Consider the following 26203-nt stretch of genomic DNA (forward strand, 5'->3'; position numbering starts at 1 on the left):
TTTTTAGCTTTAATGAGTTCCATTTCATAGAGAGTTTGTTTGGAAGAATAGCTGTTCCCATTCTGTATGCTGTGGGGCAAAGTGTACAAGAGAAAGGTGTTGTATGTTTTTCAAAACCAATGACATGCCAATTTTTAAAAATCCTTAGATATGGCATTAAAGTGAGCATTTTAAAGAAATGTTTTCTGTTTTTAAAAAATTAAGTGTGCTGCTTGATACAGATGTCACTTTTAACATTGTGCATGTGCGGTGATCCTTCAGAATTTCTATACAATGGTCCACACACTTCCACATGCCTCTTTTCTTCAGAGGTGTTGATATTCTTCTCTCAGAGTTCTTTCTTGCTTTTGTAAAGCTATTGTTTTCTTCCTTGTTCACTACTTTTGATTTGATAAATTACATAATTCCTACAAAATTACTAAAAAAGAATGTAATAACGGGAATTTGTCTTCAGTGGAATAAGAGTATAATTAATGTTGCCAAAAAAGAGAAAAATTGCAAAGGATGTTATCTGAAACTTCACTTTTTAATTTTGTGCCTTCCAAAAACTTTTTATCACTTTGGTTTGATTGGTCTGCAATTAATTTGAGTTTTTCTTAAAATATTATTTGCAATGTTTCTAACAGTAAAATGACGAAGTAGTACATAGGTAAAACTTTTTGAATAAATACAAGGACACTCAACTGATAATTCCATGGACAGAGACTTAGGTTGCACCAAATACATATTGGTACCATTTACAGTGTTCTGGAGATATAGGATTTTTCTCTTCTTGTAAAAAGGCTAATTAATTGCTCTATTTCTGGCATGTAGAAATTATGGTTCAAAAATCATACTCTGATACAGGGTTTATCAAAATGATGGACCCAATTTTAAAGCAGTTTATTTCACAATGGGAACATGTTACATAAAAGTTGCAAACAGTCTCATGAGTTACAAAGTCTTAATAAACATTTCAAGCCAGAAAACAAATCTAAAAAAATAATCTCGCAAACAGACGATATCCCATTGGACCCTATGTTTTGGTGACACTCGGGGCTCTTCGCACACTGGGAGTGGCATTCACTAGCCATCATTTCAAACTCAATGCACCACCATTTCAAGTAGTAAGAGTTTCATTCATGGGTAGCTTGTAGTTGCACAAATAAAGCAGTTTCAAATAGGATCCATATTTTTGAGGCACGGGTATATGTTTCTCCTTTTTTGCTAAATCATGTGACAATTTAAATAATATCTTGTCTGTGTCCATTGTAGTTGTTTGGGTGTGATCTTTGGATCTTTGTGGAGAGCTTGTTTCTTCCTCTCAGACACAGAGCCCAAAAAGGACTGTACTTTCTTTATGATGATTAGTAACAAATTTCATCTGTGACTTCCTAAAACGGCATACATGATTGAATAGTTATTATATATTTAGATACTTTTTACCCCCTCCTCAGCTACAAAGGCACTCTGAGCGGCTTACAAAATTTTAGTTTGCTCTCAGACCTTCAATGTACATTAGCGTTAATAATTATTACAATAAATGCTATATAAGACACAATGTTGCTATATCTTGCTGACTGCCTCCTTCTCAATGAGTGCCCAGTAGAATGGGAGTTGAAGGATGATTTTAAATGCTCTAAATAAAAAAAAACTCCAAATCAATTGTTTTGAAAAAAATGTTTTAACTTTGGAAAGTTGGGAATTCTTTTTCATTAATGGGCTGAATAGTCTTCTCCAAATAACTCTTTTATCAGTATATATGGGATAGATAGTGTTCTAGTTGTTCAGCTTCTCAGAATATTCTTATGCAACAGTTTCAAATTCCAGTAATCTTTATACATTAATCTAAAATGAACCAAACATCACCAAGAACCAAGTTAATAACTTGTTCATACTAGTGAGAAGGATGACATTGTTTATCATTTAAAGATATGACTGTGATGATGATACCATTTTTTTTTACATTTAAAACAGAACAGATGTCTAACTAATATACTAATATCACTGTGACTGAAAACTAGACTGGCTTTTTAATAAACGCAGAGCTTAAAATGTAACATCAAAATTCATTTTACAGTTAGAAAACTATGAATTTAAATTCCAGCATACCCTGACAGAAATATTTCCTTTCATCGTCATCTCTACATATCACGCATATGTGCCTGCTCAAAGATTGGGTCAAAATCTTCTGGAATATAAAAATTTTAGAATTTCTGTCTCTTCTACCACTTCCAGCACTTTAGCTCTGTTTTGTTCAGATTGTTCACTTGGATACTCATAGTATCTATCTATCAATACCCAGAATATGTACTTGATTCCCATGAGGATGACTTTATTAGCCACAGCAAATTCAGGTTTAATGGTCTCTCTCTATCCATGCTTGAGAACGACTCTAAGTAATAAAATTATACTTGGGTGTTTGTCAAATGTAACAGACAATTTCTCTATTGTTCTCCATACTGCAGGAAAGTTCTCCAAAACTGCTGAATATAGCATTCTTGCCAGAGTTTGGCTCAGGTCATTCTCCTGACATTTTATCCTATCCTGTAAGTGCCCAATGACATGTTCCTTCCAGTGTTTCTGGGATGCTGGCCTTATTTTGAGCTACACATGCTTCTTTGTCTGCTGTTCTAGACCTAAATGCAGAGAACATGTGTCTTCCCCAACTGTTTGCCAAATGAATCATAAAAATGTATCTTACAGCTGGTTAAACTGCTTCTCTCTTTTTCCTCCATAGTTAGTTTATGCAGACCACTGCTACCAACTTTGCCAGCCAGTAACCTAACCATCACTTTTTATTCAACACTACTGCCTAGACATGTCACAGTGGATGTAGCTTTTGGGAGCACTGTACTTGCACCAGTATTGTCATAATCTACATTCCCACCTGATCTTTCTGATAAGGTTGCTCAGAGACTAATGGGAAGGACATTTTTCCACTTGTAAATGTAGCTCAAGTAGGCAGCTGTGCATTCATGCAAGTCATCCTCTCCCTCTTCATTTCTTTTATTGTTCTGCTAATGGCAGGTTGTTATGGCAGCATGACTATAGGCATAAGGAAATGGAAACAGGAACACTACCAAAATCTTCCTTCTAGAAGGTTCTGAACAGGTGCAAACTCATATGTGTGAATATGTGGAGAACTACATAAATAGCCACACTCACATAAAATACCCTTCATCTTTGAAATAAGTATTCTAAAAGTTAGATTTAGTTTTTAACTTAGTTCTTCCTATGCATGTGCATGTTATAACTGAAATCCCAGCGTAATGTAACTTTTTATTTTGGCATAATGGTATCACCAATACATTATGTTCTTAGATCTTTATCATTGCTATAAGGCAAAGATCAAGGAACATATAACTAAACATATTGATAGCTAATTCTACAACTGATAAGAATAAAAAGTACAATGTATGAGTCATTTTCTGAGAAGCTGAACAACTAGAACAGTTTATCTTTCAGAGAAGATGTGTTCTGAACTTTTTAAAATTTTCTGTTGTTGTACCTTGAAAATATTTTGTTGAATGTTCCTGCTCCTTGCAATAGTTTGTTTTTACTGTTTTAATTTTTAATGTAAACCGGGAAAGTGTTCTTGGTTGTTTGTATTTTCAAAATAACTTTAATGGGGTGGATTAAAGAGAGAAAGGTGGATGACTTTGTCTTTGTTCCTCTGGCACATTCGCTCCAGTTTTATTCTTCATTGTAATTCTGATGTCTAGCATTCTCTTCAATAGTTGTAAGATTGTAAACTAAATGGATCATTAATGTGACCCCCAAAAGCGTACGTTTTCAACATGGCAGCACCTTGACTAATACATTCCTGAGTCCCTGTAGGTAGGGGCTCTGGGACCTGATGTGTGCCACACTCTCTTGGTCTCAGGGTGTATTAAGGCTATTAGTTATGGTAGGACCCTTAGCGATTTCTCCAGTTGCCTCTTCTCCATTCATTGCATGACCAGGACTGTAGGGCAGATATTTTTTCTCTATGTTCCCTATCTGAAGCTAGTCATAAACACTTAGATTAGGGTCCAATCAGGGTTCTTTTGAGGAGGAATGAGACATTCTTAAACATAACTAAACACAATGATTCTTCGTCATCATGATTATGTCTGACCATACAAGATCTCAGCCTCTAGTTGGCCCACCTTTCCTAGTTAATGCGATTAGTTTCTATTTTCTAAAAATATAAGGTATTTTTTAAAAATGGCAACATTAAAAGTCTGAAAATAATATTTGAAAATGTAATCTAGTTTTAATCAATGTAGTAGATTTTATGTAGATTGTAATTTAAAGTCTGAAGTTTTTAAAACAAGTGAACAGGACACACTGTAGCACTCCTAATGCTGTGGTCATTTTTATTGAGCTTTTTGTCATAAAAGTATAGTGTGAGCTGCTTCTTTTAAGAAATGCATGTAAATGTACTGTCCTTTTCTGTGTGCTTTTTCTCTCTTTGCATGTCCTTTGTTTCCTTTCTTGCTTGATGTCTCTTTTGTAGGTCACTGCTGTTTTGTCTTCTGCTGTTAATTTGTTACTTTCCGTTTTCTAACTTGTCTAGAGCCTAGAAGAGGAGATAGCATCAATTTTATTTAGTAAAGAGGGTTTTTCCAGTAGTATGAAATCAGCCTTCACTTCAGCTACCTTGTGGACAACAGAGGGCACTGTTGTGAAAGATAATATACCTTCTGAAAAGCTCTCTGCTTCTCTCTCCTCTCAGCTGCCTGAGGTGCTTTTCCACATTTCTTTTTCCAATATAAAGCCATATATGTAGATGGGAGGAAGGGAATAATTCTTCAACAAAATAGCAAAATTGGCTAGAAAATAAGAGCATTATGGGAGCTCTGATGTGCACACAGAGTTCCTGCATGAATGTACTTCCTTTATCATATCCATGTTCAGCTCACCTCTGCACATGTAGTGGGAATGGATTGCTTGTAAATTTTAGATGGAACACTTTTAGCAAAATGAGGGTAAAGGAAAAATCTAAATGCATTTTAAGGCAGGCATACAAAAACCATAGTCCTTCCTGTTTACATATTGCGCTTTTATATTCCACGTATATTTGAAATTATCTGTTATTGATAGTGAATATAAGCCTGTACATTTTTATTGTGTGAAATTAAAATTCTCCATCATGTTGCAGATGAAGTAGTGCATTTAACTGAAGATAAAGTTGATTTTTTTCTTTTAGTTACTGCATTTTGGTTTTATTTACTTGTTGTGTGTCATTTTTTAGGTATTAACATCTACATCAGTCAGTTGGTATTGACAATAGTTCATTATGAATATTTAAATACAGCATAAGTTTCTTTGAACTAGTATGTATGACAATACAGGAACTTGTTTTATGTTTGTATTGCCACATACCCGTTTTTCTCCTCCATTTGATATAGAACCATTCTATAGAAAAATATATATTTCCTCAGGAATAGCCAACAAATATATGGCAGCAGTACTTATGCTTGGGGAGAATATAATATTTCAAAAGTTTATGATGTACTGCAGAAAAATGTACTGTTAGAAAAATGTACTGCATGCACATAGACAAAGTTGCTCTTGAATGATTGAATTCCGCCACTGATAACTATTAAGTAGATTGCCACTTGGCAGTGTCTTTATTCCATTTTTAAAGATAAATAAATACTTTTTTAAAGTGTAAATTATACATTTCATTGTTAATTTGCTCCCTGGTGAAGACAAATTTAGACAAATAAAAGTAAAATGCTACAAACTTGAAAAATTAATCCCTGTTCTCTAAATCCTGCCTTATCTTTGTTTTTTAAATGTGGAAGGAAGCACTATTTTTGTGTGTCTTTAGAAGTAGAATATTTTATAGTACTCTAAAAACACTGGGTTGGACCCACATTTAATCATACTTGTTGTAGTTCCTGTGAAAACTAGTAATGACTAGAACCATTGACTTTACTGGGTCTAGCATATTGTATTTTTTCTGTGTGCTTTTTCTTGTGCTGATTTAACAAAACGGTGCCATAAATATTTAAGTGTGCAAGTAGTCTCTCTGTGCTGTTTGTGAAATGAGAAAAGCAGATGTAGACATTTATATGTGCCTTCTGGTTGCTTTTTGTTCCACAGAGACTTACTCCCCAATCAGAAGAGCTCTCCATGGGAACCAGCAAGACTACTAAGGTTCTCCTATTTTGCCATAGTCCATTTGACATTTCTGAATCATTCTTCTTTCCTTGGTTTTTCCCCCTTTTTATTCATAATTACAGTCATCTTCGTTTTTCATGTGAATGAAACCATCCATCATTTAGCTTTATGTTCATTATTTTATTTATTCATATGTTCTACTTTCTGTTTTTCCTCATCCATTTGTTTTGTGCAGAGTTCGCATGAGACTCTGAGCGTAGTGGAGAAGAAGCAGGCAGAGGTTGGGATAGAAGAGACAGTAGTCAAAGATGATACCAACAGGGACAAAATGCAAGTTGTCTCTGCTGGAGGGGAAATTCAGAAGACGGAGCATCAACAGAAAAAGAACTCTTCCTCATTGTCATCAGATAGCAATAGTAGTGAGAGTGAAGATGAAGCAGGAGAATATCGCCCATACCAACAGATAACTCAGGACTCTATAAAGGAAGAACCGGAGGAAAATGAAGTTATTAAAGAGGAGGAGCAACAGAAGGCAGATACAATAGTGTGCGTGAACATTTCAGAAGAAATCAGTCCTGCTCAAGTAACAGTTGAGCACACAGAAGTAACAGAAGGTTTTGCTCAGGCAAATGAAGTATCCAGAGAGACATCCAGAGAGACAAACTTCCCAAAAATGGATAAGCAAGTTCTGAAAGAAGAGAGGGTGGAAGAACAGCTCAAAGTAAACGGAGAGGCATCGCATATTGACATTGATGTTTCACCACAAATAATTTGTTGCTCTGAGGTAAATGGTACAAGAAGAAGGAACTCTAGATTAGATTCCTCATCATAAGGTTAAATATCTCTGCCTTTCTTCTTCTCTGTCCTCTTCAGTTTTTCAAACAAATTAAGATCTGGAAGGGAGAAAAAAATGATGTGCAAATTCTGCCTTTGGCTATGGCTTTTGAAATTTTGCTACATCTATTTTGGTTTCCCAGAAGAGCAAACTTGCTGGGATTATACCATCTTCTTTTCTTTTTCATCTTTTGCTTTTGTGTGTTAATTTGTTTGAGTCTTGTCCTGTCTAAAGTGTTAGTCTTTTATGACCCTACATTAACTTTTAATTGGAATGCTGAAGTGTATAGCCAAATCATATCATATAATATGTGCTTCTTAAAATTCCTGGGGCACTTTTGGGGAGGATCTTGTTTGATTTGCTATATTCCCCTAGGTATTTTGTGATATTGCTGCCTAGATCCTGATACAGAAACATTCAGGATTTATGAGCATGCATTATCAATGTTGGCTTCCATATAGCATTACAAAATACTGTAATTAATACACTTATTGGTTTTAGGCCAAAGCTTTTGAAAATATAAATATTCTAGTTATCACGTGTAGTCTACCAGAGGAACAAATATATTGCAAAGTTGTGCATAACAGCACAAAAGGTCATCTGAGAATGAAAAGTAAAGGACTGTTCAAAAATTGTATTCCATCTATATACTTCTATTTTCCTTTCAAATAGTACTTGCGCCAATCTTCTTTTGAAATGTGCGAGGATAAATCCTATCTTCCCTGAACCCCTTCCAAAAATATAACCTTTAGTATTGCAGTTGTGTGTGTTTTTTTCCAGACTGGTACATATAGCAGTAGTGTTGGTGAAGGAACAATACTGACAACACCTATCTGCATGGGTAGTTCTATATCAAGTTAGAAATATGTGTGTAGTAGCTCTCTAAGGCAATGCATTTCTACCTACCAACAGAAGTAGATTTATGAAAACTATAATGTTAGCCAAAGGCATGTAGCTCATAAATTTTACCTTGTTCACAGATGCAAGATTTCTTCTGTTGAAAGTGTTTCTCAAAGGTGCACCATACCAGACATGGCCTTCTACATATTGTTGGACTGCAGTTGCCATCCACTCTAATCAACCTAACCAGTGGATAGGGATGATGGAAATTGCAGTTAAACATTTAGTGTGTCACATGTGATATAAAAAGGTGTTGTGTGTTCTGGAAGCTGTGCAACATCACTTCTGTAGTGGCATCTTTGCATACATAAAGCACATTTGTTTGAATAAATATAAGTACATAGTAGCTATTTGTACTTTTTCTACAGTGGAAGCTATTTGTACTTCCTCTACTGTGAATATATTGTAACAGTGTACTTCACGTTTTTAAAAAACTTACACATCAAGTTACAGCATTTTCAATTGATTCTAAGCCAGGCATATACACAGTGGGGGATTTGTGATTATCTATAGTTTAGTTTTTTGAAAAACTTACAGAAGCTTTAAACATTATACAGCTTACTTGGATGCTAAGGTTTATTCATGATATTTTTGTAAGATATTGATTTGAATTGCAATCCATGCATAAGATGGAAAACCTAACCTTGTTTTTAGATGTTTTATAGGCAGGAAGTGACATTTGTGCATGATATTCATCTGAAGAATTTGGCTTAAAAGTTTTAAAAACATCTTTCAATATTGGTATTTTGTGGCTTAACTTACTCGATAGATTGATAAAAGCCATATGTTTTACCTTGTTATGACTTGTGAATTCATGATGTTCTGTGTCTTCCTGAACACTAGCCGCCTGTGGTTAAAACAGAGATGGTGACCATTTCAGATGCTTCACAGAGAACTGAAATATCTACCAAGGAAGTACCAATTGTTCAGACAGAGACTAAAACAATCACATATGAATCTCCCCAGGTACTGCTGTTGCATAATTTATAATATGTGAGAACCAGCTACTCATTGAACTGAGCACACATCCATCACTTTTATCAAGCAGACAGTTATACATGTGATACAGTATACTGGATAGTCTTCCATGCTTTTAAGCTTTCAGGCTCGATACCTATAAGGTTTTTTCACTTATAGAGTTGGGGAATTTAAAGATCAAACAGGGAAGTGGGGAGAGCTATCCTGGCTTTCCTGACCCTGTGCTAAAGTTGTTGGGTTCTTGTCTTGCTTGCATGCCTATTTCATTTTATATTCTGTCATCTGGGCTGACATATTTCAGCAAATGATCTTTCCCCTTCTGTTTGTTGAGCTGGTCTCCTTCTCAAGCTTATTTTCTGTTTTTGTGTCTAGTTAGCTCCTGATTTCTACTGCAGAAGGGCTTCATTTTTTAAAAAGGTGTCCTTTTATTACTATTTTAATAGTATAATTTCTGTATCTTATACATATCCTTGTTTCTTAACTGTACCTTAAACTATGCTGTGAGCCACTTTGAGCTCCTTGTTGGGAGAAAATTAGACACTTAGTTAGCATGTGGATTTACTATTGAGCTGTATTGGACTCCAATTACTTGGGTCAGTTACTTGGTATCAGAATATTTTCAGGGAATAAAGTACAAAGAAGATGATGATGTAGGTAGTTTGAAAATGCAGGATTCCCACTTACTGTGGCACTGCCTCAGTGTGAAGTTTTCTAGGCTTACATGGTCATTTTTTAAAACTAAACAAAAAGCTGGCCTTTTAAATTGAGCCACTTAAAAATGTAAACTGAGCTCATTTCATGCACTCGCATGAAAGCTAAAACTACATATTTATGTTTAATCTGACATTTTCACTAGCTAGGTCTGCACTGTAACCTTTGTTAATGTAGAGTTCAGTATGCCCTTTTCCAATGTGGATTTCATTTTTGGGTGAGGAAAAATTTAGCCACTTAAAGTCAGAGCCGAACTGGAAAAACACTGTGTTTCTGAAATACAAAGTGGAACATTAGACCTTGGGGTCTAATGTAGCTCTATGACATTCCCCAAAGGTCCTCAGCTTTTATTATCCATTTATTATTTTATTTATACCCCACCTTTCTCCCCATGGAGACTCATGGCGGCTAATTATATCACCACTTGTTTTTTCCTAGCTTTTAAATAAGATTTTATTCTAAAATAAGTTAGAATGTTGTGGTCTTTGGGATGTTGTTCAGTTGGAATTCCCACTATTTTGCACCATAGGCTGTGTTGGCTGGGGCTAATAAAAGATGCAATCCAACATGTTGTGATTGTCATATAATTCCCATTGCTGTGCAGTGAGATTGAAACTGGCAGCAAGAATTTTCATCTAAAACATGCTGGGATTTTTTTAGTGCCTTCATATTTCTCTACTCCTATTCCATACTGGAATACAATTCAAGGGGACATCCCTTAACACTGACTGTTGCCTTTGGGCTAAAAGGTATTTCATTGGTCCTCTCCTCTCCTATAAGATTCAGCTTCTTGTATGCAATTCCTTTGTTTTAAACTTTAGCTGATATTTCATAAATGCTTTAAAATGTATAGTGACCTTCTCTCAAACAAGTATCTTAACTCCACTAGTCTGCTTACCTATTATTTATTATTAAAGGTAAGTGGAGTATCCCTTATCCATAAATCAAAAAAGCTCCAAACTCCAAAATTGTGGGGTAGTGACCTTTCTGCCTTCTGATGTTTCAGCTTACACAAACTTAGTTTCATGCACACAGTTATTGAAAATGGTTTTCATATTCATGATACATTTTCAAGATGCCTCAAGATGTGCGTGTGTCTCATGTGCATATACAATTATGTACATGCACATATTGTAAAATCCAGAAAATCCAGCAATGTAAATGATATAAAACTAATATTTATAAAAGTAAGCTATACAGAGTTTTAACATCTGTAATTTAAAAATCATGTCGACAGTCTTGCTGGAGGAGAGTGGTCCTTACACCCTTTTTTAAAGTCAGATATTATATCCGATTGGTGGATCTTCTCCAGAAGGTTGTTATATAATCTAGGATGGCTGAAGGAAATGTCCTCAAGGTAACATTGGTCAGCCTAGTTCTGGCTGACTAAATGCTTTCCAGAGGACCTGAGTGTATGGGCCAACTTATATAGAAGGCAGTTCCATAAGCAAGCTGCACTCAAATCATCAAAGGCTTTAAAGGTAACAACCAGTACTTTCTACATTGCCTAGAAACTTAATTAGCAAGCAGTGGAATTATTTTAATATTGGTGTAATATGATTACTTTTAGTTTTGCCAGTAATCAATCTGGCTGACATGTTTTGAACTAATTGAAGTTTTCAAACTTAATGCAAAAATAGCCCAATGTAGCCTTGAGGTCATCAGTGCATGTACTACTATATTTTGTTCTTCTGTGTCTAGGGTTCTTAGAACTGACATTCCGAAAAAAAATTAATACTCATATTTCTAATGCAATATTAGGATTTAGATTTTAGATTTAATTTCTTCTTCATCCCCCTAACCTCTGCTGTTTGAGACATTTTTGACAAAGATTGAATTATGTTCAGTAGTGTTTAGTATATTGTGAATTTTAGAAATTTCTGCTCCCTTGAGTAATATTTCCACCAAAAAAAAGTATCTGGAACATGCACAGGAGCAATCCTCACCATGTGGGCTATCCTTTCTGTCACCCAGAATCAAAGGCAGTAGTCACATGACCTTTAGATGTTCTTAAAGACCCAGTTTCCTCTCCCTGGAGTTTCCTTCTAAAACTGCCCTCAAGAAGATAATCTGTGAGAAAAAGAAGCCTCACCCAAAACATCACTATGGCTATAAATCACTTAGATACATTCATGTTATCCTGTGCAGCCACTAAACCTGGAAGATCATGAATTGTTACTCTAGAAAGTAAGCAATAACTTAGTGTCTAAATGGTTCAGAGATACATCCATGTCCTCCTAGTAACGTGGCTGTAGTGGGAAAATAGAAATAGAAAAATAGACCAAATTGTGGCTTGTGTTCTCTGTAACCCCCCCCCCACACACACACACACACCCAATAGGTATATATAGCTTGTTTAAGACAGAACTTTGGAAGGAAACTGCAGGGAAATGGAAGAAGTCCCTAACAATTTTGTTTGACTCTGAACTTTATGTGATTTCCATCTTTGCTTCCACATGATGGAAGGGCTAAACCACATTGTGTGAGTTGCCTCCTTGATCATAATATTTAACCAGTGCCTCTGTTTGGTTCATTTAATAGACTTTAATGTTTTCCTTTCTTAACTATGCAGTTTGATGGCAGTGGTGATGCTGGTGTACTGTTGAGTGCACAGACGATCACGGCAGAATCTCTTTCTACAACCACCACCACACACATTACAAAGGTAAAGCAACTGGAATCTGACTTTAAAATTTTGCTGTCTTGCACTGTAAATAGATTTTTTGAAATGGACCCTGAAATATATCTTACTTTAGTTACTGGATAAAATCTGTGAGAAACAGTAGAAGATCTCATGATGTGTTGGCTTCTTTTTGAGCCCTTTAACTTTTATTGTGTTACATGCCTTGGAACATTTTTGGTCAGACAGGATTTTTCAGACATTTCACATGGCACTTTGCAAGCATTAAGACTTCTAAGGTAACCTATACCCCTGTCCTGATGTATATAAGCATATCTCAGTTAACAAATCCTCTGGCAAATAACCCTCCTTTTACAAAGTTTTACAACACAATACTATTACCACTCACTGTTTTCTCCTTCTCTTCTATCTAGATGGGAGGTTTTTAAGAGCATCAGCATTGGGAGGAAGGTGGAGGAATGCTTGTGAAGCACACCTTTTTAGTGTCCGGTTGCAACAGTGTATCTGTAGTACATAATTCAATAATGCTTGAAGAAAAAAAGAATTGGATTTACTCTAATTGAGCCTATAAAAGATAAGATGAATCGCAATCTCCAGAATGTTTTACATGACATATGTGAACAGTAGAAAAAAGTTTGATTTTTTCCCTCAAGCTTTGACCACCTTTCTTCTCTTGTAATACTCTTAAAGCCCTGCTGAGAAGAAGATTTGCTGTGCATCACTCATGCACTGAGTGATGAGATGCACCTGCATCTGAAGTGTTTCCAGCAAGTACAGCTGGACCTCCTGAGAAATGGGCAAACACCACTTCTTCCCCTAACCAGGATAGATCTAGTGCTGCCTTATAATACACTAATGAATTCCTTGAAAGTTTTGCCATTTTTGCTACAGTATTCATTATGTTGTGTGACAGGCTAGATTTGCATCACTTTGCACTCTTTTTGCAGAAGATTCACTTTGCTGGAATATTAAGTAACTCCCTCTCTCTCTTTTTTAACTTATGTACCCTGTAGACAATAAAAGGTGGTGTGTCAGAAACCAGAATTGAAAAGCGGATTGTTATCACTGGAGATGCAGACCTTGACCATGATCAGGTAAGCTACGGAATACACAATAACCGCCTTTCTGTTATTTTGCCCATTGTGAGGTAGTTGGTGGCTTTTTTTGTTTTTGTTTTTAATCTATTTATTAAAGTTAGCAACTTTAACATTCAGTTTGGTTTGCTTTTATTATTTGCCTAAGGTTATTTTATAAACAAATAGATTACTTTGGAGTTGTGTATACAATAAAAAGGCTGAATTATTTTCATTACAGTCTGCCCTTTTATTCTATTATTCTATTATGTGCTGATTTTTAAGTGGTGGCCAATGCACAAATCAATGAAACGGGGATTTACTTTTCATTTCTTAATTGTAATATACCAAAGCTTTTAAATAAATTTAATTTCAGGTTTCGCTGTGCCTGTGACAAGAATAATCTCTCCTTGAAGCCTGAAATTAAATGGTAGAGTTTTTCACCATTAGTATGGGAGATGTCTGATCTGGCACATGTTCAGTTCAGCTGAGAAATCAGTAAAGGTCACACAACGTATCTCCTTTATTAAAATATAATTCATCTCTCTTCAAGAAAAACCCATTGCCTTTCATTTAGAATAACATAAAATTATAACATACTAAAGTCAACTTTTTAGGATTGGACGGTGTGCATCTGTAATACATGATCCCTATTCAGCTTAAAGAGGCCAATATTTTTTACCAGTATAAACTATTTTCAATAATCTGTCTACTCTTATTTCAGTAAGTTGTGAACCTTTGGTATTCCTCAAAACAAGAAACTCCTTCACAAAAATTAAATTCTTTTTTTCTGGGTTGTTGTGTGGCTTCCGGGGTGTATGGCCGTGTTCTAGCAGCATTTCTCCTGACTTCTTGTCTGCATCTATGGCTGGCACCTTCAAAGGTTCCTCTAAAAAAAAGGCAGCCACAGATGCAGGTGAGCCGACAAGAGAAAATGCTGATTGAACGTGGCCATACAGTTCGGAAACCACACCACACCCCAGTGATCCCAGACATGAAAGCCTTCGATAATACTTTTTTTCTCTTAATGATATACAGCAACTTTTCTCACACCCTTTAAACCTCAAATTCTCCAGGATGAACAACTTACTGTTTCATTCTTATTAACAAACCTAACTGATGTGCATTACAGCTTCAAAGAAAATTATGTATTATATTAATGTCTGTGGATAGCCCACAATCATATTTTACACGCTTCTCTCATTTTTCCTATTTTCTTTCTTCCTTCCTTTTCTTTTTGAAATCATACTTAAATGTAGAATAGGTAGAGTTTGTTTTGTTTCTATACCATGAAGGATGACATAATTATATGTAAGAATCAATTATTATCTATTCTGATTCCTGTTCAATGTGTACCTGTCAAAGCAAAAACTATCAGCCATTTTGTTTGACTCTTAACTTTAGGGGGAAATTACTAATTGTCCATTAATTGCAGTTTCCACATCAATATATAAAGTTGTGGTAGATTATGGACTGCTTCCTTGGCACAAAACTCCCTATCATCTTAGCAAATACATATTCCAAAAACCTGCAGTTTTTTAATTGTGTCAGAAGCGACTTGAGACAGCTGCAAGTCGCTTCTGGTGTGAGAGAATTGGCCGTCTGCAGAGACATTACCATGGGACACCCGGATATGGTACCATCCTGTGGGAGGCATCTCTCATGTCCCCGCATGGGAAGCTAGGGCTGGCAGATGGGAGCTCACCTTGTCTCTCAGATTCAAACTGCCGACTTTCAGGACAACAGTTCAGTCGGCACAAGAGTTTAACCCATTGTGCCACCTGCAGTTGATGTGTCAACATGAATGTGGAGCCATAAGATGGTGGACTGGGTGTTACACAGTTGTACAGGAAACTTAATGGTGCTGAGTCTTTCCATACCCAGTATTTTTTTCCCTTTTGCTGCATACTATTTTCCATCCTCTGGGTTTCTAGTCTCAGAGCTTCATTGGTAGAAAATAGGCTCAATGGGTCAGTGGTGAGGAAGAAGGCATTGGCAGAAAGAAGGCGGTTTTCTCATTCTGCTCATTGATTCTTCCTTGCATTTCCAACCAACACCTTGGTCCTTGATTATATTGTTTTAGGAATATACGCATTTAATGTTCAAAAAGCCCTTTTCCGTCATTTTTAAAAGTGTGTTTATTTAGCACATGATTCTGTCACTGTCTTTTGTATACTTTCCAGTATGCATGGAGGTGTGCATACTGGTAAGTGGAGTATGTGCTCCTTGTGTGCAGAGCAAAGCTGAAGAGAGCAGTGGATGAAAGCAGGGTTTCTGTTTTGATCAGACTTTACAGCTTGAGTAAATAAAAAAGCTTGACTAGTGAGAATATCACCTTTAGTACTTGGCTTTGTACAGATAGATATTGGGTAGTCTGTTACATTCAGCTTGCTTATAAGAAAATGGCATTTTCTACTTAAGTATATAGGATACACTACAAATCACAAAGAACTAGAAGATACTCACATGGCACCTTGACTACACCAAGCAGCCTCCAGTCATTATAATAATTGAGCCTGTAACTTAAGGCACTGTAGAATTTCTGAAATATATTTAGCTGAAGGCATTTCTAAGGTTTTTTTTAATGTTCTGCCATCTCAGACTGAAACACTCATCATAAAAATGATCTGTTATGCATTAACCAAGTATTTTTTCTGCCAGTGCACCTGGAATGTCAAGGGGGATATTCCAGAATGACAGAATCACCTCAGATCAGCTGAAAATATTTTGCATATCCACACAGACAACCAGTTCATCCTGTATATTAAAATATATCAAAAGATATATCTACTTTGAAAAGTCATCTGCGTAATTTTCAAAGATGCAGTAGCAACACAGCAGCAACACACGAAAAGGAAACATAAATTTACTCTTGTTCAGCAAAGTTCAAAACCGCAAAATAAGCTTATGGCATTGTATCAAAATAACAGTCATTCAGAGTAACAACACTCACCTAGTCTTTATATGCAATCACGCCAACACTGAGAGTATGGCTTCTTCAACTTCAGTCCCCAGAGAGCAAGTGAGGGAGAGCAAGCATCATGTATCCCAGAAGACACCCAGTTATACCCCACCAGGAGTGGCCCATACTTACTGCCCTTAAAGAGCACATTCATCTAGCCTGCATATAATAACCACTAGAATGAGACCTTTTTCTCTTAACACACTTTGTGCAGGGAAGGTAGTGAAGGAAAACTTGCTGCCGGTTTTCCAGAAACCTTATCAGAGCCGTCTTTGGAGATTTTTGAACAGAAGTTGGATAGCCAACAAGAGGGCTCTGATTACGTGTTCCTGCATGGCAGGGGGTCGGAATGGATGGCCCTAGTGATCTCTTCAAACTCTATGATTTTTTATGTAAAGCATCTTATGCAATTCAGTTGAAATGTAATACTTAATTATTTAAAATCAGTAATGAAAGATAATATACTCCTTTACTTCAAAACTTAAAAAGACTATTGTATGTATCTTACATTTTCAGAAGTGCAATATTTTTCCTTGCCTAGTTTGCTCTCCATAACAAAACTGATCGAAGAAATAGAGCTTTGGTGTTGTAATTCTTATATTTATTTATCCCCCCCCCCCCCCCGCCGCTTTTTTTTTTTTATTTTGCAAAACTGGGGCTCAAGGCAGCTTTCGATATGATAGCCTGCAAAACCAGTGCTTACATTTTAATAAATGTAACTACAGAACCATTTATGTTCAATATCCATGTAGGCATTGGCACAAGCTATTAAAGAAGCCAAAGAGCAGCACCCTGACATGTCTGTAACAAGAGTGGTGGTACATAAGGAAACAGAGCTTGAAGAGGAAGGAGAATAAGGTAAGAAATTGCAGCTCAAGGTAGAGAACATAAATTGAGATCACATCTTACTGAATGCCATTTTCTTTCTACATCTTATTGGTAGTGGTAATGATTGATACAAAGCTATATAAATGAAAATTCAATCTAAACATTTTAACCACAAGTATATTTATGTCCTGTGGCTCCGAGTGGAATAAGGTTCTATGTTCTGATTCTTGAATACTTCTAGTTAGGAGTTTAGGTTTAAGAAAAAGTAATTTGAGGAAAGAAATACAGAAAAAAAACAAGAGATGGAAAAACAAGAGGTACGTGGGAGTGATTAGCAAAAACAGGATGGGAGCCAGAATGTATGTAGATAATAATTTAAGGGAGCAATTATGGTCAGGTTAGCTAACATGTAAAAATACAGTTGTGTAAAGAGGTACAGAGAGGGAGTGGTAAAAAGAGTGCCCTTTGCTTGCTGAGAAGCCACATTTTCAACTGTGGAATAGAAAACATTCAAAATATTTCATTATTATTAATTTATAACTTATTTGTGTGCCAGTAAGAAAAAAACTGGCTAGAAACTGAGAAAGTACATTATAGGTCCATGTAGTATTGGCTCCAGTTCTTCTAGGAGGAGCAATGGCTGTAGGTCCTCTGAGCCACCTCTAACATGGGATATGGAGACATTAATTTACTGTGGTTCTGGTACCTTTTGGAGGGGCAAGTTTAGAAGATGATGCCGGAAGATTGTGTTTCTACTAAAGACTCACATTTAAGCTCGTATGTTGTCTTGGAGTCACAGCTGAGTCTTGGTGCCCTAGTTTTGACAATGATCCAGAATTTGTGAATTTTGTCTTTTGGACGAACTGATTTTTGCTGTAATTTGTATGAATTGTATGAAGTGTATTTTAATGTATTTTATATTGATGACCTGTAATGTTTTTCTTATTGTATTCAATTTTATGTTGTTAGCCGCCCTGAGTCCCTCCCTGGAGGTGAGAAGACCGGGGTATAAAAACTCTAAATAAATAAATAAATAAAATAATAAATTGAATTGGCACAGTTGCAGCATACTGGCTGCACCATTTCCTCAAAATGTTTAATTTGGTCATGGTGCATTTGCCCTGGTGATGCCATTGTTGAATTATGATAATATGCTCAGGGAGGGGGTGGTCTTTGAAAAGTGGTTGGAAACTACAATAGCTTCCATTTCGCGACACAGTACAAATGATGGTTATGACTAATAAAGCCCTGTATGACTTGGGCTCAGACTATCTGAGAAGCCTCATAAAGCTTATGTTTCAAATGCTTCTAAATTGGGTCTCTTAGAAAGGAAAAAGCAAGATGTTGATTAAATAACATTTGCTGTATGTCTTCAAATATAGTTGACTTGCTAGACCATGGCATGATGATGCTGATGGTTGTTGTATTATTCATAAATAGTGAAATGATCAAGTGTTGCCTCATCTCTAGTTTAAAAGTGGTCTCTTTGTGCAGGCATTTCCATTCTTGGGTCATCAAGAAGTGGATGAAAGTGTGATTCTTGTGTAGATAGGTGAAGGGGTACTTTTTAAATCCAGGAAAACGCAATACATGGGCACAAATTAAAAGAAGTCAGTTTTTTATTTTGGGTGAGGGGAATGACAGTTGCTATATGTTTGAGATTACTTTTAATAGCTTTCAATATCTATGTGAAGCATGATTCTAAATTACTTTTCTTCTATGGAATTACAGAGAATGATTTGTGATTTGTGAAGAACTTCGATCATTCCAAGTCAGTGTCCCGACCACTAATACACTGAATTCACCAAACCTGACAACAGTGACCAGACACCTCCAAAAGGAATTGCCAACACCAAACCTTATCCTCACTCATCCTTTGCCATGTACATCTTTATTTTTATAACCACTTCTTTAACACTCTTGGCTTTTTTATGAGGTTTAGAAATTAATTATTTTTTGCACAGTTCCCTTTCATTTTTATATAACTTTTTCTGATAGCATGAAAGTGAACAGATATATTTACTACGCACTGTTCACTTGACCAAGTTTAATCTGTGGGAAGGAAGAGATTCTTTGACTAATTTAGATGTAGCCTTTTCAAAACATTTCAGATAAAGCTTCTTACTGGAATAACAGGTTTTCTTCAGATTATTCAGGTAATAAAATATCAAATAATATAAGAAAGACATTTTTATTGAGAAAAAAAACACAAAGCTTTCCTATAACTTGGTGGCAAAAGAAATGAAGATTTGTATGGATTTTATACAGACTCCTTGTAACTTTCTCTGTTCTGAGGGTCACCCACTTTCTGAGGGGAACTGGTGCTGGTATAATAAAGAAGAGAGAGAGTTATAAAGACATTTCTACTGACTGAGCACTGTTCTAGTAACCTTTTTGCACCTCACTGCCATTGTTCAATTCCTTCGTAGACACTTTGTGGTCTGCAGCATTCCAGACAAGGTTGGAAGGACTTTGTTCTTTTCCTTTCCAACCAAAGATAATTTAGGCAGCTTAAAACCTTAGTGCTTTCTTTGTAACATGTTAAATGTCAAACACTTTGATTATACAATGTGCAGAATGCTTTCATTGCGTAAAAATTTCATTGTCTCCCTGTTACAACTGACACATTTGTTGAGCAGTTAAATCTGTTTTATGTAGTTTTGCCTAATACGTTCTACAAAGTGTAAGGACATTGAAGGGCCAGGGGCACAGCCAATGACCCATTGTAAGTAGTATCGAAGCCACCTCAATAAGGTATGGCTTCCTTTGAGGAGATCAATATGAAAACCTGTTAACTGTGTGTTCCCCCCTTCCCACCGCCACTGTTCACCTTATGTATAGTTAAGATGCCATATTAAATTTATAGCAGCTTGAAGTTGTATTAAGTAATATTTTGCTTTCTATAATACTGTTATAAAATAAAGTTTGTTTATTCTCTAAATGTTTTCCACATTTTAGTGTGCAATGTTTTTAAAAACCGCAATCTCTTGTCATACAGTAGTAGGAAGATGTTTTGCCAACTCATGTGGGAATGAAACACATTATTAGGAAAATATGTCTATGTGTGCATTATCAAAACTGGTTGCTTTTATTCACACAGCAGAAGGTTCACTAACCTCCCCCCCCCCCCAAATAATAAAAGCACACCAATTCATATAAAAAGCAAAGGAAATATAAGTGTAATTGCCAGTCCTTAATAGGATCCAATGAATCAACTGCCAAGTGGCAAGTCAACACTCATATAAATTCCCTTGACGGATTACTTCATCTGAGACTAATGATTTGGTTTGCTCATAATATTTTTATCCATGTTTGTTGTATAATCATTGTAACTTAATAACTGCTAAGATGGGTACAGTTAGTTTGCAATGATTACTGCCAGAAAAAAAATACATTTAGGTGAATAAACATAATTATGGCAAGATATTTCGACAGAAGAATGGGGATAGTTTTCTGTGTTGTTCATAGTATTACTTTGTAAAATAGTTATTTGGATTTTAGAGAAACACTTTCTGTAGAAGTAGAATTTATCTTACTTTTAAAGTCCTAAATTAAACAGGTAATCAGGAAAGCATATCTTATTATTATTAATTCAGGAGATAATATTGTATTATGAATGATTTTACAGGAAGATATAATTGCTTATCACATTGTGCTCATCACAGTGCCATAGCAATGTTACATTGCAAGGGCTTCTAAACATAATGAAGAACTGTATTTCACCAGGTACAGTTGGTTCCCAAATAAGGATTTGGAAAGAAACCTCCCAGTCTTCTGATTAGGCCTATACAAGACATCAACTACAGTTAGAGAAAGGTGCTTGCTGACAAGATATATTTCTATTTATTCTGTTCTACTGTGCATGATTTCATTTTCACTGAAATTCTAGCACCCTTGTTGCAGAAACGTATTTATTTATTTATTTATTTACTTACTTACTTACTTACAGTATTTCTATCCCGCCTTTCTCAGCCTAAAGGTGACTCAAGACTTGAGAAATAGTTAAATAAAAAATATTTATTTCCATCTTGCAAATTATTTTCTTGAAGCTATTTTCTCAATGAATTTTAGAAATCGTAGCTTATAAATGAAAGATAAATAATTAAAGCTTTTAAAATTAGAATTTGTTTATAGCTCTTTCACCACCTTTTCCTCTTCTTTTAATTTAAAGAGCAAACTCTTAAACGCATACAAGTGTAAATAACTGTTTCCAACTTTTATCCACAGATGAAATCTGCTAGTTTACCTGTTTCTTTATGATGATCTTGGTTTCTTTTTTGAGGTCTTTAGTTTGATGCAGTACTCCAGGACAGCATCTGTAGGGCTCTTGGCCAGGGACAACTCTTTATTGACTGAAAAGAATAAAAAGAGGTCATGTGTAGTTGAAAGAAAGCCACCAAGGTGCATTCCACTGGAGAACATTAATCAGAAGAGTAGCATCCTCCCTTGGATAGACGTATTTATTTAAATTGTAAATGAAAAAGCAGGTCCATTCCACATTACGGTGAAAAAGAAAGTAAAGTCTACTGCATATCAACACATATCTGGAAGAATGAGATGGGTTATGATTAGTAGTAAACTACATCTAACATCTTAGAAATCATAAGATGGGCCCACTTCTTTGGAAGCAGACCACACTTCTATGGGATGAGAGAAACAAGAAATGGAGAAGGGTGTTTCCAAAATAAAAGAAGGGCGTAAATAAAAGAAGGGCATAAAAATTTGAGGTATGCAGAGCCCGTGATCCTCAGAAACCTATAAACTAAATCGTCCTGCTCTCTGACCCTAAGGATCACTGAAATGAAGCCTTGCCCCCCCCCCTTCAGTTGGGTATGGAGCTCATCTGTAAAGCTCTTCCTGTGTGAGCAAAAGCAACGTATCCCGTGTAAGGAAAGCAAAGAAGGAGAGATGCATTTCACACTTGAATACTAATTTAGGAGCTTTACTTCTCCCTCAACTTCTTTCATGAGGACTGCAACCAAAACAATGGCTACTGAACTTCCACTGACATATCAGAAACTAAAAAATGCCCCCCATGTGCTCCTGCCTCCTGATACTATGCTCCCATTTCCCAAACTGTTATCCCTATACCAGAGAATGGATTGTAACTCCCATTACCCACAGCCACCATGGCCACTAATGGTGGGAGTTGTAATCCATAAATATCTAGAGAGCGGCACATTTTCCACATGTGGGTTGTTAGGAGCTGAATCAATAATATGTGTCATGGCAATTTCGCCTATTTCTTTTGGTTCATTTTTCACTGAACAAATAATATTTGATAAATGGTTTGGGGATACAAGAGTGATGTTTGTGAAGAATCATATAATCCCAAGCGTTCTACAATTTTTCCTGTTGATTTAGAAACTCCTAAAGAAAAACAAAGTTGATCCCAACATGTTGAATCACATTGGGGAAGCAAAACTGAGGTGGATCAAAGACTTAACATGTTTACCCTGCTATAAAAATAAGGCTAAGTTTAACACAAAATGATTTTAAAAGGACCTGCAGATCAAATCTGTATAGCTCTATTTTGGTTTTAGAAATATAAAGAAACTCAATGTAATCAGATCAGTAGTATGTGACAAACATTATAAATCACAAAAGTATTTGCTTGGTTCTGCCAGGGGGAAGTTTGGGATAATAGCTATTAAATAGCATGACAATGGGGAAATAGTAGTTACAAAGAGAAAAAGGAAAGCTTGAGTTAATCTGCTTGTCCTAATGATTGTATAGATTACATTCAGAGTATTTGGTATTGCTAGTTCTTCCTACCTGCCCACCTTTCATCCCTCCTGTGGTTGTTGACTCACCCTCTTTCAGCTTGATCCTGAGATAAGCAATAAGAAGCAGCAGAAGCAAAGTCACCGGCAAGAAAATTCCAAAGAAAAAAAACCATCCAGGCAGCTCTTTCACAAACACTGTTGGAAAGTGTCCCATGGCCTGACAAGACAGAAGTAGTCTCCGTGTTGGCTTCTCAATTTCTGGTGCCTTTGTGCCTTCTTTACTACTACATGGCCTTTGCTCTGCCCATAATAACCTTTTTCCTTTTGGACTTTGCTTTGTTTGTACGAGTCTGTGATTTCTAATAATGGCCAATGGATTACAGAGTTACTCAGTTACAACTTTTAAAAATACTTTCAGAATTACCCAGACCAATCTTGGCTTTAGTTTTCTTGTAAATAAGAGGGGTTTTTTCTTTCCTTCACCCCATTCAACTATTAAAATGAAATTTGTACACTCTTTTTTTCTGTTATAATAAGGGAAATGACTAACACAGGGAAGAAAATATATGAATTTTTTTTTGTTCCTGGGTTATAAATGTCATTTCCTAATTGCTTCTATCATAAAAATATGGAAAAGATTTATCAAACTGAAAAAAACTTTGTTTTTGCAGGACATCCTGCAGCATATTTTGCAATAGTTTTTCTATGTATCTCATAGAATTTTAACCTATTAAACATACTTTGTGACAGCCACAAAAATGGGATGTCTGGAGTAGTCTCACTTAACCAACATAAACGGGCCAGCAGAACATGGGATAAATGAAATGATGGATAATAAGGAGGGATCAAGGAAAATCCTATTAAATGTCAAATAATGTTATTGTTTTTACAAATTAAGCACCAAAATATGTTTTGCAACAAATCAACAGAAAAAGTCGTTCAATACACTGTAACGTTATGTAGTAATTACTGTATTTATGAATTTAGCATCAAAACATCGCAATGTACTGAAACAGCTGTGGATCTAGGGAGGAGGCAGACTGCATCGGATAATACAGAATGTTGGATGCGCGAAGATTGGATAAGCGAGACTATACTATATGTTCAAAGTTAGTACCACACAATTAAACAGCAAATCGCGCTTTCAAGCCAGGAACAAGGTTTTTCCCCCCAAATTTTGTTACATATTGTAATCATTTGTCTGTTCACCCCTGTATTGTGTTACACTGATACTGAAATATAAAATGGAACAATTAACAGGAAAAAGAAGAAATTGATTGTGTCTGCACCTTCCAGGATTCGAGAAAATGTCATACTATATGGAAAATATGCTGCCATAATCCAACTCTAAAAGCTAATCATGCAATATGGATCTGTTTCCTCTCAAGTAAGTACAAATCGCCCCGATCCACAACCACAATACATAATGATACTTCATACAATAATTCAAAAGATACAATAATTCAAAAAGAAAAAAATTACAGTGGTTTTGAGTTTCTGAGCTTCAACTAGAAAAAAAGGCATTTCAGCCCAGAAATGTATGAAGTGATATATGTTTGACTTCATAGGGTTATGCCAGAGTAAACAAGAGGGTGATACCAGGTATAGTGCAAGGAATAAGGACAATAATCAAAATATAATAACCTATTAATGTGACAAGCCAGAACGTGAGACAGCCAAACGACAGTTGAGTTGACATTCTGCATTGCTTGGAGCCATGAGACAGTCTTAGATGACAGAATTGAGATTCCTTCCTGTTGTTTGCAAGTGATGCATATACAGCACTGTCTGCATTCCACATCAGAAGGATCTTTGAACCCTGGCAATCACCCATCCAGGCAGATATATCCCAGAAGCTTATGCTACTTCCATTTCTGAAGGGAATTTTGGTTAAACAATCACAAATCATGAAGGTGTACATTAGTCACCGTTTGAAAATTAGCTTTAGAACTATGAACTCAAGCCGCTTTAGTGGAGCATATTATTATTATTATTATTATTATTATTATTATTATTATTATTATTGCTGCTGCATTCAAAAGAAATAAACAGGCACATACAAGACAAAACAGCATTAAGCTATAAAACCCAGCAACCAGTTTTCAAGATACAGAAATAGTTGTTTTTGTTTTAAAGCAGAGGTTGTCAGAAATGAAGTCACACATGGTTGAAACTGACTCGACATGGTTTGGAACTCATTTTCTAAACATTTGCAAGAATCGGGAATAAGCAAATTTGAGATCCTTCTGCTTTTTGGAGCAGTAAAGAAAAAGGGGATGAGAAGGAAAAAGGACTTAAAAGAGATTGTAGCAGTTTGAATTTAAAACTGAGTGGTGCAGCCATTTCCATTGTATAGCTACAATATCAAAATGATCGCAGAGTAAAAAGGTGAGCTAGAACAAGCTGTGCATAATTCATGTCCCCTTTGGGCTATTTGGGTCTTTGAATTTTGGCAAAATGGTATTATTTATTTAAAGCATTTATTTAGCACCTCTTAATCCACCAAGCCCCCATTGTGTTGGAAGCAAAGAGGCATCAATACTTATAAAGTACAATACACTGCCATATAAAATCCAGATTATCTGCTTTAAACTTGATTATATGGCAGCATAGACTCATATAATCCAATTCAAATCAGATAGTTATCTACTTTTAAAATCTGGGTTGTATGGCAGCGTATAAATTGCCTGAGTGAAAGGATCCAGACAATGCCTGCCCTGTGTTTTCACCCCTGTCTTAGATTTGTGTAGTCAAGCTTTTTGCTTGCTTCTTACCTGCCAATGACACTTCTTTGTTCCCTTTCTCAGAGAAAGAGACTCTGTCTGGATCTACGCTGCCAAATAATCAATATTATCAAATCAGATAATCCACATTATTTGCTTTGCATTGGATCATGAGCTCCCTTCTACACTGTTAAAATCCAGGTTATCTGCTTTGAACTGGATTATCTGGCAGTGTAGACTAAGAGAATCCAGTTCAAAGTAGATACTGTGGATTATCTGCTTTGATATTCCAGATTATATGGCAAAGAAGAAGGGGCCTGAGACATGAAGGAGAATTGCAACGGGATTTATTGTGCTATTGAATATTCATTGGAGGAGGCAAAAATAGCTGCTTCCAAAGCAAGGAGGTGATGGACCCTGTCTATTGCAATAGCTGTTTCCTGATAAATTTGGATTGGTGGTTAATGGGTTTGGATACACTGAATTTCACCATAACTTCACTGCTTACCTGTATATAAAGTCTATATAGCATTCCAACTAGTGTTGATAGATGGTGTCCTTCCTGATTTTAAAAAGGCCGCTCCCAGTTCAAAAATTGTCAGGCACCTCTAACATAGAGCGCATTGAGGGTCCTTTTGAGTAATGTTTTTTTAAAAAAATGAAAAACAATTGGGGTAAGTGATAATATGGCAGAGTGGACAATGGAAGGAATGTGTACAGAGAGAGAGAGAGA

The 26203-nt window shown here is 35.9% G+C and overlaps 1 protein-coding gene and 1 long non-coding RNA gene across 24 annotated transcripts in view; one reads left to right on the forward strand and one right to left on the reverse strand.

Annotated features, from left to right (window-relative positions):
* Positions 1 to 19962, forward strand: part of EPB41L2 (erythrocyte membrane protein band 4.1 like 2) — a 112313-nt gene extending 92351 nt beyond the window's left edge. For 10 of the 18 annotated variants that reach the window (XM_060753349.2, XM_060753347.2, XM_060753350.2 and 7 more), the window contains 8 exons: positions 4541 to 4708; positions 6076 to 6129; positions 6329 to 6877; positions 8672 to 8794; positions 12090 to 12182; positions 13172 to 13252; positions 16946 to 17051; positions 18753 to 19962. In XM_060753349.2, coding sequence (XP_060609332.2) covers positions 4541 to 4708; positions 6076 to 6129; positions 6329 to 6877; positions 8672 to 8794; positions 12090 to 12182; positions 13172 to 13252; positions 16946 to 17050 — 1173 coding nt within the window. In that variant the 3' untranslated portion in view covers position 17051; positions 18753 to 19962. The remainder of the gene's footprint in view (positions 1 to 4540; positions 4709 to 6075; positions 6130 to 6328; positions 6878 to 8671; positions 8795 to 12089; positions 12183 to 13171; positions 13253 to 16945; positions 17052 to 18752) is intronic. The other 8 variants (XM_060753353.2, XM_060753355.2, XM_060753365.2 and 5 more) reach the window with 5 other exon arrangements.
* LOC132760969 (uncharacterized) lies at positions 867 to 23008 on the reverse strand. 6 transcript variants are annotated; one of them, XR_010909657.1, is made up of 5 exons: positions 22835 to 23008; positions 21268 to 21373; positions 8622 to 8675; positions 7898 to 8010; positions 867 to 1373 (listed from the first exon to the last, which is right to left on the reverse strand). It is a non-coding gene; the product is annotated as an uncharacterized lncRNA (long non-coding RNA). The 6 variants fall into 6 exon arrangements; XR_009629912.2 differs by lacking the exon at positions 867 to 1373 and adding an exon at positions 4380 to 4543; XR_009629911.2 differs by lacking the exon at positions 867 to 1373 and adding an exon at positions 6259 to 6569.
* Between the last annotated feature and the right edge of the window lie 3195 nt (positions 23009 to 26203).

Source organism: Anolis sagrei, chromosome 1 (assembly GCF_037176765.1).
Source record: "Anolis sagrei isolate rAnoSag1 chromosome 1, rAnoSag1.mat, whole genome shotgun sequence".
Lineage (NCBI taxonomy): Eukaryota > Metazoa > Chordata > Lepidosauria > Squamata > Dactyloidae > Anolis > Anolis sagrei.